Here is an 11,607-nt window from a genome sequence, read left to right as displayed (position 1 = left end):
GAAAGAGAAAGCAGGTTTTAAGTTTTCTGAATGGAGGGTCCGAGGAGTAAATGCAGTAGCCCACACAGAGCCCTCAGCACGGCGCCTGGCAGTAGGCTCTCGGTAAGAGCACCATCATTATTAATGATATTTAAATATGAGCTTGATTTTAGGCTTGGATACTGGGAAAGATAATTTGTTAAAGGATGTTATACAGCATGAATTTGTTCAGCTTCTCAAAAGGTGAAACATTTTTATCTTGGTTTTTCTGGGTGCTTTTAATATACTTTGGAATTTTCTACATTTGTGGTCAGATTTTTATGGGAATGTAAGTTGTAATTTCTCCTGGATAAATATTACGAATGGATTTTGGAGGCATATATTTAACTTCAGAAGAAACAGCCCAACTGTTTTTTTAAAGTCTCTATTGTTTTGCATATGTATTTTTCAAATGTTGTCTCACAGTCTGTGCCTCCTTGTCTTTTCATTTTCTTAAGTGTTTTTTGAAGACCAGAAGCTTAAATTTTGATGAACTATGATTTACCAAGTTCTTCCTTTATAGATCTTGCTCTTTACTATTATGTCTTAGAACTCTTTGCCTAATTCAAGTTAAGGATTTTTCTCCTGTGTTTTCTTCTAAAAGTTTTATAGTTCTGGTTTTCCATTTAGGTCCGTAACCCACTGTGAGCTGATCTTAGTATATGGAGTGGGGTCCAGTTTTTTATATGTAGATTTCCAGTCGTTCTTGCACCATTTGTTGAAAAGGTTGACCTTTCTCCACCTTGGTTGAAAATGAGATGACCTTATATATGTGGGCCTGTTTCTGACTCTTGATTGTTTTCCATTAATCCAGGCATCTGTCCTTTAGCCAATACCACACTGTCTCAGTTAGTGTTGCTTCATAGCTAGTTGTGAAATCTGGTAATACAAGTTGTCCAACTTTGTTCTTTTCTGAAAGTGCTTTTGAAACACTTGCCTAGTTCTCCTACTTCTTTGTAAATTTTAGAATAAACTTGCTTGATATCTACACATCCTGCCAGGATTTTGATTGGGATAGCATTGAGTTTATAGATCAAACTGGGGGAGGGACTTCCCTGGTGGTGCAGTGGTTAAGAATCCGCCTGCCAGTGCCAGGGACATGGGTTTGAGCCCTGGTCCAGGAAGACCCCACATGCTGCAGAGTGACTAAGCCCGTGCGCCACAACTACTGAGCCTGCGCTCTAGAGTCCTTGTGCCACAACTACTGAGCCCACGTGCCACAACTACTGAGCCCGCGTGCTTAGAGCCCATGCTCCACAACAGGAGAAGCCAGTGCAGTGAGAAGCCCATGCACCGCAACGAAGAGTAGCCCCTGCCTGCCGCAACTAGAGAAAGCCCACGTGCAGCAACGAAGACCCAATGCAGCCAAAAATAAAAATAAATTAATTATTTTAAAAAAAATTGGGGGAGAATTGACATTTTAACAATGTTGAGTCTTCTAATCCATGAACATGGAATCTCTCTCCATTTATTCAGGTCTTTTTTTCATCAGTGTTTAGTAATTTTTAGCATGTAAATCTTGCACATATTTTCTTAGATTTATACATAGGTATATCATGATTTTTGGTGCTATTGTAGAAAATACCATGATCTAAATTTCAATTTCCAAATTGTAGAAATCAATTTCTATATAATACATAGAAATACATGACTTTTCTTTATTGATCATGTATGCTGGGGTCTTGTAAACCCATCTGTTACTTCTAGTATCTTTTTTATAGATTCTTTGGGATAGTGTACATTCAGTTACCTTGGGATTTTAATTCCTGTGTGTTTTTTTATGAGACTGCCCAGCTCTTTGTAATTTTGGCTGTACCTTCACATTCTAATCCCTAATGTGCTCATCCTTTGCTTCTTACTTTACAGAGTGCCCCACTGGTCCAGACATTATCCCAATTGTAGCAGGTGTGGTTGCTGGAATTGTTCTTATTGGCCTTGCATTGCTGCTCATTTGGAAGCTTTTAATGATCATTCATGATAGAAGGGAATTTGCCAAATTTGAAAAGGAAAAAATGAATGCCAAATGGGACACGGTAAGTTGGAAATCATCTAAAAAGGAGGGTGATTCATAAAGCAAATGTAACACTTCTAAAACTTATTAGGTCTAAAGCTGATTATTAAAGTCCTTTAAATATTTTATTCCCCCCAAAATTTATTATTCAGAAAACTTGCATTTAGTGAAAAATAGAAAACATCTTAAGTATATCCCATTAAAGCAGAACAATTATAAGAATGTTTCTTCTGGTTACTGTGGTCATTGTTTTTATTTCCTTAATAATTTTAATCTTAAATCTGCTCTTCTGCCTTTCTTTTTCTCATGTAAATAGAATCCTAAATAATAGCAAGCTATTCAGTAGAAAGCTTTTTCTGTTTTTCTTTTCCCCCAACAAAGAAACCTAAGTAGAAAGCAGCCAGACTCAAAAGGCTACATACTGTATGATTCCACTTATATGACAGTCTGGAAAAGGTAAAACCCTAGAGGCAGGAATGAGATCCAGTGGTTTGCAGGGGCTGCAGCTGGGGGAAGGGGCCCGAGGGATCTTGGGTGATCTTCATTGTGGGTGTGTTTATACATTTGAGAATTCATGGAACTGTGTACTTAAAAAGTGTATTTTTATACTCTGCAATTTTACAACTTAATAAACCTGGCTTTATAAAAATTTAGAAGCTATAAGTGATGAAAGTTGACGCCAGCAGTTAGTGATCTGAAGCGTGGGGTTGGAGGCCGAGGTGGCCAAGTGTTGGCCTTTGTGTATTCATCTTTTGATACAAGAAAGCAGTGACAATCTTCAGTATTGTTAAATTGTAAATGAATTTTAGTCATTTGCATTTTACTACAATTTGCTTGGGTTTTTAAAAAAATTAATTTTGCAAGTGTAAAAATAGTAAAAATTCTCTTTTATAGTGTTTAAACACTATACATGTCAGCTTTTTTTCTGATGAAATCATTAGAAACTATTTCTTTTACTTCAGCAAGAAAATCCGATTTACAAGAGTCCTATTAATAATTTCAAGAATCCAAACTATGGACGTAAAGCTGGTCTCTAAGTTGCCGTTCGTATTTTCTTTCATTTTCTGTCTTTGCATGTGAAATTTATCCTTTCTACTGCACTGTGTGCCCCTTATCACTATTGCTGCCTTTTTTTTTTTTTAAAGTCTGGCTTTATTTATATGGCTATATTATGGCTTTTCTTTTTGTGTGTTAATACAGTTAGTGTTTAGAGGGGCTTTGGATTAAGCTTTATGGTATAGAAGCAGCAGCTGTGTTGTAGTGAAAAGAGAATGTGCTTTGTGATCAGAGAGACCTGGGTTGAGTCCCAGCTCTTCCACTTAGTAAGTAGAATGGCATTGGGTCACTTCCCAGAGCTTTAACATGGAGTCAGTAGTGATATTGTTTGGTGTGGTTGTTCTTGGCTAATGACTGTAGTGTATGATAGCAGCCTGTCAGTTATAATCCTTACTAGAGTCCTTTGCTTTAGGTAGTATTATTATAATATATATAATATATATAATAATATAACAAATCATTCTATGTAGGTTTTAGGGTGAAACAATGAAAAGTGAACATGAAAACTAAAGTTCAAAATAGGAGAATAAATGTAACCTGGTATAACATTTGTATAATATATAACTACAGTGTCATCGTTATTGATTCTAGAAATATTTTGAAAATCTTTAGTTCTTGACTATAACTTAAAATTCCTTTAAAAATCAGAACCTTTTATTTATATATATTTCTACTTCTTAGTTATTGAATAATTCTAATACTCAAAGCTAACACTGAACTCTTTTTGAAAGGTAACAAAGACTTTAAAGAGAAAAATCCTATTATAGTTTTAAATAAAAACTTAGTTGAGGGCTTCTCTGGTGGTGCAGTGGTTCAGGGTCCGCCTGCCGATGCAGGGGACGCGGGTTCGTATCCCGGTCCGGGAGGATCCCACATGCTGCGGAGCGGCTGGGGCCCATGAGCCATGGCCGCTGAGCCTGCGCGTCCGGAGCCTGTGCGCCGCAACGGGAGAGGCCGCAACAGTGAGAGGCCCATGTACCGCAAAAAAAAAAAAAAAACAAAAAAAAAAACACAAAACTTAGTTGAAAATTTCATAGTGGTAATAAAGCTTGGTTAACGTATTCTCTAAGCTAGGGTAAGTTACTTTGGTGAGTATATGCTTTACCTGGATGACAAATTTATTATTTTCTCTTTTAGCAGTAGTGGACAGGCTTCTTCCTTGTAACTGAGTTTTCATGAAGTGCTTCTAGCATGTTTTCATATAATTATGTAAGCCCCTAAAATTCTCCGATAAAAAGATTGTGATTAGAACCAATTCTCCTGACTGGTGATCCAGAACTCTTCTTTCCTTTCCTAACTACTATTTTTTTTTTTCCTTTGCGGTACGCGGGCCTCTCACTGTTGTGGCCTCTCCCGTTGCGGAGCACAGGCTTCGGATGCGCAGGTTCAGTGGCCATGGCTCACGGGCCCAGCCGCTCTGCGGCATGTGGGATCCTCTCGGACCGGGGCTCGAACCACTGCGCCACCAGGGAAGCCCTCCTAACTACTTTTATTCTTATTTCACATATTGGAAAACTGAGGCACAGAAGGGTTCAGTAACTTGGCTAGGTTCGCAGGGCTAGCTAGTGGAAGAGCTGAGATTCAGACCCAGGCCCCTGGGCTCCAGGGTCCAGGTTCTTAACCACTACCTTATATTAGTAGCCGTCAGTGTCTTCGGGAGACGCTGTTACCTGGTTAGGAAGAGGGAGATCACTCTTTATAAAAAATGACACTTTTTGGTATTTCTGGTTAACCTAATGGTGTTAGTGTTACTCTAGCACTACTGTGTTGGGCAGACATTGTAACTGGGAGATCACTTTGTTACCTAGAAACCAACACTGCAGATTTGCTTATTTACTCTGCTGAGAAGTGTGCTTATAAAATAATAACAAGATCTTAAAGTACAGGAATGTTTAATATTTTTAAGAGATACAGGAAGTACCGATAACATTAGAAACCATTACTTGCAAGATTTTTCTTTTATTTCTAAGCAGATTTTAAGACTTGAAATGGCAAAGTTAAATTTGATGGCAGAAAATTATTGTCAGGTTCATATATGTGTAGTTTGGTACGTTTTCCTGTTAGTATGAGATTTGATGCATTCTTTTCTTTCTCACTTAATGCTTTACAGAAAGTCAGTTTTAGAAGGAAACTGATTTGCTGGGATCCCTTTCCCTCCCTCCTTGTCAAAAACAATCAAATATTGACACTTTCCTGTGGTTACTTCTTATATGAGAAAAGTTTCTGTATCTCCTATTGAAAGGTGAAATTTTCACCTTTGCTATCCGTTAAATTATGCTTTGAAGGAAATTATCAATAATTAATAGTGAAACTTAATGTTTTCATTGTTAAGTCAGTTTTTGGCTACAGTATTACTTCTTCAGCCAAAATAAGCATTTTGAGCAATTCAGGATGTGAAAGCTTTGTAAAAATTCATTCATTAGTGAAATCCAGGCAAATTAATGGCTACAGGTTATTTTGAGATGTTTTCTCAAGAAAAATTAAAGTAGAAATAAACAATAGAAATTAATGAATGAGCATTAAGAAATTAAAATAAATCATGGCTTATAAAGCACTTTTCCAATATGGGACCAAGGTTGCCAGTCAGTTAATTATATCATTAACATATTTCAAATAATAGGCACTCTGATTATTTCAGCACATAAGACTACTCATGTAGGTACATTAAAAAAATCAGATTATCAGCTTTGTAATTGTTAAAGCTGTTAAGCACATTAAATGTGGGCTGCTAATCCCCATGGTTGTGCACTGCATTTCTAACACACCACAGAAATGATGCTGTCACCACCATGTCCGCCTTTCCAGAGGGAGCACAGGATGACATTTACTGAGAACAGAGGATGTCACTGCTGAACATAACCCTGCTCTCTTGATTTAAATAGGCTTTGCTTTTTGTTGGGATGGGGAGGGGTTGCACTCTGAACATGGGAACTAATCTGCATTATTTTAGCTTACCTTCATTTAAGGTGATGCCCAATGCAGATAATTTAATTTTACCTCTAACCTTGCATGTTAAAATTTTGTTTGGATGAACTTTGAAATAATAAGTATAAATGTTTGTGTATATGAAAAGGCAAGCTTTTCTCCAAAGGTAAGTTCTGCCATATAAATTGTACTTTGGATTCATCTATATAACTTACGTGTTTTTTTCTTTCGTTTTTTTTTGGTTGTTGTTGTTCTCCATTTTTTGTTGTTGTTGTTACCTCCCTTATAAGTATTAAACATTAGGTTTATCTAATGCATTAGTTTAAAGAAACAATTAAATGGTAATTTATTTTCCTAGCATATTTGAAAGAAGGGCAGTCCTAGCTTCATATAATAGGAAGGTGGAAATAAAGAATGTAACTTACTTGTACTGATCACTCATTAGCAATGTAGTTGCCGGGATCCAGACTCCGGTCTCCATTATGAAATGTCTGCTACAATGTCTGTATAATCATATTTTAGCTGCAGTTGGGATGAGAGCTCAGAGTTTGATATTCCCGTGTGATTTTTTTTATCATCCAGATTATATAATGTTTGTCTCTGAGGGATCCTGAGTTCCTCCATGTTTCAGAAATGACTGGTCAAGTTGTGTTTTGTGGGGTGGGGCTAGGGCACATTGTCACGATTCAGTCGGTATCCAGGCTTACTGCTAAGCTCAAGTCATAGTGGTTTATTTGGTGTCTCTCAAGACCCAGCCCTTATGTGTTGCATTTTCCCTCAGTGATTTCCTGTCTGCAAGATAAATTCAGTCTTTTTAGCGTGGCACACAGGACCTTTCGTGATCTGGCACTGTCTTCTTTCTTGTCTCCTTTCCCTTCCCCACTCCTCAAAACATACACATGCACCCTTTAAAAACTTCTGAACTATGTATATTTCTACCTAACTGTGCCATTCTTTCCCAACACCTTGACTGCATGTGTATGTGTGTCTGTATACCTTTTAGTGTTTTATCTACAGTCAGTTTCATTTTGACAATATCCCTGATCTTCTCAGAGTCAATCCCTTTTTTCTTATACTGTTCCCTTTTTATCTACATAATTCTCTTTTGTACTATTTCAGAGCGCCTTAATTTATCTTCATGTTTGTCATGCACCAAACTGTACCCTCCTAGGAGGCAGAAATTGTGGCAATGAAAACTATATCCAAATATAACCTGCAGTCAAGTGTGAATAAAATTTAAAAGCAAAAATTACTGTTTAGATGCCTTCTATATTTTTTGAAGTCACCTCAAATAGTTCTATAGTAAGATATAAAACTAAACAGCATTTCAGAATCTTATTTTTTGCCTAAAATTTAAATGTTTTAAGTTTTTCTTTAATATTTGTTTCATTTGTGTTCACTGTTATTTCCTCTGAGGTAGGAATATTTGGCCATATTTCTCACTTGACTTTCAAGCAGGAGAAAGAATGCTGTAGCAGATATTTAAATGTATCACTTAGCATAAGAGAATTTTTTAAGAAAATGATAGCATGGGGATGTATGTTATTTTCCTATTTTAAAACATCAGTGTCAGTAAAGTTTTGGATATTGAAAAATCTCTTGTGTTTATGGCTTGGGGTCATTTACTGGGCTTGATTTCAGTACTGTTTAGTAAAATACAGAATTAACAATAAAATAAAACATTTCATCAGTATGATATTGAAGAATAGCAGTTATTTCATGAAGAATGGAAATATTTTTGTCTAAGCAAATGCGGCAATGTGATGCCTTGGTGGAGGTACTGTGCTCGCAGTGACCCTGACAGTCTTACCCCAGAACTCTCCACAACTTTTGTGGCAGAGCCTCAGAAGAATATCTCCCTCGCAGAGATGAAAGCCAAGGAGTCTTCATTATCAAGCACCTTTGTGCACAGTAAAGGGTTAAGAACCAGGCAGTTGATGGCAGAAGAATTCCTTAAGTTCAAAATTAGTTTCAAGACAGGCATTCAAAACCAGTTTAAAAGAAGCCGTTAACAGCACGTCCTCCAGTGGAGGACTGGCTCAGAAAGGAAATAATGCCAGATGACAGGGGTACCTTTAGACTTGTAGGGCAAAGCTTTCATTTTCAAGTTTTGTGTAAACTTTTTAATGCCTTTTAAAAAATTCAGTGTGATGCCTAGTCAGATAAAATGGAAATGACTTCTGAAAACGATCTTTACTTTTAATATTGTCTTATAAATAATGTTACATGACTTCAGTAGAGTGACTGATAACTTTCCTCTTTTTTTTAGGGTGAAAATCCTATTTATAAGAGTGCTGTGACAACTGTTGTCAATCCAAAGTATGAGGGAAAATGAGTGCTGCCAGTGCGTATCCACAACACTGAGTGCAAATAAGTAATTCCACACCCACAGTAAGGTAGTTTCAGGGCAGTGTTGCTGTGGTTCTCTCATGGGCAGGTTCTGAAAATGTACAATATGTATAATTTGAAAATTTTTTTATTATTTTGAAAATAATGTTATAATCAATGCCAGGGACTGACAGAAGACTTGAGACAGGATGGTTATCCTTATCATCTAAGGTTGCATTGTGCCTTTTTGACCTTTTCTTCCTGGACTGTTGAAATCCAGCTCTTAGTGGATTAAGCGATATTTCTAGAGTGATTGAAAGGGCAGTAGTTAAAGTAATGAGTATGATGAGAGTTTCTGTTAATCAAGTATTAAAACTGATTTCTCGCTTTGCAGATATGTCACTTTTCAGTTATACAGAATCCAAAGTGAATGTCCTTCTAGCTAGTTTAGAATTGTTTTAAATTTATTATTTTGTTATTTTCCTTATTAGACATGAGTGATGACATGATGTATCTGAAAGATGAGTATGTTGGGAGTTGCTTGTGTAAAATAATGAAATATTTGATCTACAAAGGCTATGGGAAAAATCAGAGTTAGGAAGGGAAAACATAGCTTTAAAACCTGTGCCGTTTCAAGAGTTACTTAATCTTGGTAACTTTTATGCCTTCTTTTTTTAAATTCAAGCCTTGGATAAAAGTATTGGGGAATTTTCTTCAAAAAAAGTCCTTGATTTATATAAAGGCCTTAATTTACATAGTATTTGCTGAGTTGGGGACCTCTGGGTGAATTTATTTTTATTCATTTTATTTTGTTTAAAGCCTGGTGCTTTTTATCACCTCTTCTAATCATTTAATGTATTTGTTTGCAATTTTGGGTAAGACTTTTTTTTATCAGTACTTTTTCATTGATGTTTTAGCTGTACATTTGCCTTTTTAATGACCATGTGAAATTGTACTATGGCTTATGCAACAGCCATCAGTTAAGCAATTCTTAATTTCAATTAGTGACGTAACAGACCACTGTATATTTACTTCTCACTGTTTGAATTTCTGGTTTCATACTAGTCACATTCTTATTTTAAGTGCCTTTTAATTTTAACAGTTCACTTTTTACAATGCTATTTACTGAAGTTATTTATTAAATAAAAATGCCTAAAATATTTAAATTGGATGTTTGGGTTTTATATATTTTGTCAGTTTGTGTGCCTAAAATTTTTATAGCTTAAAGAGATTGACAGAAAATTCCTGGTCATTGGGTATTTTACTTAGACTAAAAGAGAGAAGGAAAGAAGGAAGGGAAGGAAGGAGGAGAGAGATGGTAAAATAAAATTTCAGACTGTCTTTGGGCTCTCTATATAATACTGGATAAATCCCCTTCTCTCCCCTCTTCTCTTCCCTCCCTAGGAGATAGGTTTCATCCCTATATTAAGCAGAATTAACTCTTTATGAACATCCTCTTAGAGCTATTAACTAGAAGCTGGAAATTATATCATTTTATTTAAGATACAGACAGGGAATTGTTACGTTTCTGATAAGTAAGTTTCTGTTTTCATTTGGCTTTGGTTTATTTATGTTAGAAAGTATATGTATCCATAAAAAATACTTGTGTGAAGCTTATTGAAAGAAATATATCCCTTCTTGGAGCAATACAATAAGTGTCAGAGATTTGGGGAGAGGATTGTGGTAAAAGTTTCAACTTTACCAGCCTCTCACATTTGCAGTGCCCCTCCCATTTAAAAAAAAATTGGTATCTTTTTTTACCTGTTCCACTTAAATGTATTTCCTAGCTTAGACTAAATCATTTTTCAGTTGAGAATTATACATCTTTATGAGGAAAATTACCTCTTTCATGAACTATCCATTTCACCTGTTTCATTTTCCATTCCCACCACCCACACTGCCGCTTGGTTCAACGCATTTCCTTACACCCGAGGCATAACCCCATGAACTGAATACCATATTTCTGTTCCACAAGTTTGCTTTTATAGTGAGATTTTTTTATAAATAGGAACAGACCCTATTTTCTGTTATATTCAATACATGATTCTTTTTCCTGGCATATGTTTTTGATGCTGAGATATGGTGAATTTTTAATTTTATATTATAATTTATAAACAGATTTTCAGACTGTAGAAATCCTTTTATTTGGAAGCTGGAGGAATTGTATAGAATTTATTTCTCATGCTGACCATAACAGCTTTGGCATTTGAATAATTTTAGGCTTAAAACTGCAGTTTCAAAACACAGTCTAAGAGATTGATAATTAGCTTTGAAACCACATAGAACTTTGTCACTAAAATATTTTTTATTTTCCTAGCAAATAGTACATTTTGACCTCCAGTGAAATGCTTTCCAAAAGTTAATGAGTCCTGAAAGAAAATAACAGTTGTAAACTTTTTTTCATTCAAACTCTTTGTTTTGAAAATTTATGAAATGTTAGGTCATGCCTAAGTGTCAATAGTGGCATATTTTGCAGTGATTCTCTGACATTTTACAAAATTTTCTTACTCTTTTGCAGAGGATAACTTTATAAATTCTTTGATAAACACGCCCAGATAAGACCTTGAGCCACGTGAACACTTCATCATACTAGTTAAAAAGCACTGTGGTCAACTTCTGATTTTGGAATTGTCTTTTTCCCACTCTTCTGTTGCTTACTAGAGTTTGAGAGGTAAACTTATTGAAGAGAGGCCATTTGTCTTTTTTTGCCTGTGTCCTTGAAAACTTATTTCTGACCTAATAAGTTCATAGGAGTTCAGAAACAGCAAGTATCTCCAGGACTCTTCTGGAGCCTACAGAGACAGTCCACTGGCTCTTTGGACAGCTCTCATGTCCCAGGATTCTCCTGAGAATTTAGGCAGATGTGGAAGTGGCTTCTGAGTGAGTGATCCATGGGAGCAGATTTTGAGGCTGGATTAGATTAGACAGCCCATTAAGCCTCCACCACTGTGAGGGTGGTAAGTTGTCATACATATCAAAATGTACAAAATGCTAGGGTAAATCACAAGACAAATATTAGTTAAATCCACAGGTAGTAACTATCTTTTTATTTAATTTCCTTCTACAATCTCTCTAAGTCTTCACTGGATTTTAACTATGTTAAGATCTTACATGAATTTTTCAAGGCTATAGAGTTTCCACAAAAGTATTTAGTGGTATTTCATTTAATTTTACTTGTATTCTACCTACTCTGGGTTTTTTGGTCTCAGGACTAATTCTAAAATAGACTGGTATATTAAACAAGAGTTAATTAAGGATCACTTTGTGAG

General features: G+C 35.8%; 1 protein-coding gene across 3 annotated transcripts in view; it reads left to right on the top strand.

Annotated features, from left to right (window-relative positions):
- Positions 1 to 9,580, top strand: part of ITGB1 (integrin subunit beta 1) — a 43,929-nt gene extending 34,349 nt beyond the window's left edge. For 2 of the 3 annotated variants that reach the window (XM_007471320.1, XM_007471318.1), the window contains 2 exons: positions 1,885 to 2,051; positions 8,280 to 9,580. In XM_007471320.1, the coding sequence (XP_007471382.1) occupies positions 1,885 to 2,051; positions 8,280 to 8,345 (233 nt within the window). In that variant the 3' untranslated portion in view covers positions 8,346 to 9,580. Of the gene's footprint in view, positions 1 to 1,884; positions 2,052 to 2,991; positions 3,073 to 8,279 lie in introns of all 3 variants that reach the window. The other variant, XM_007471319.1, reaches the window with a different exon arrangement.
- The last annotated feature ends 2,027 nt before the right edge of the window (positions 9,581 to 11,607 follow it).

This window comes from Lipotes vexillifer, unplaced genomic scaffold (genome assembly GCF_000442215.2).
Source record: "Lipotes vexillifer unplaced genomic scaffold, Lipotes_vexillifer_v1.1 scaffold1049, whole genome shotgun sequence".
NCBI classification, from domain to species: Eukaryota; Metazoa; Chordata; class Mammalia; order Artiodactyla; family Lipotidae; genus Lipotes; species Lipotes vexillifer.
This window is presented reverse-complemented; position numbering and strand designations above follow the sequence as displayed.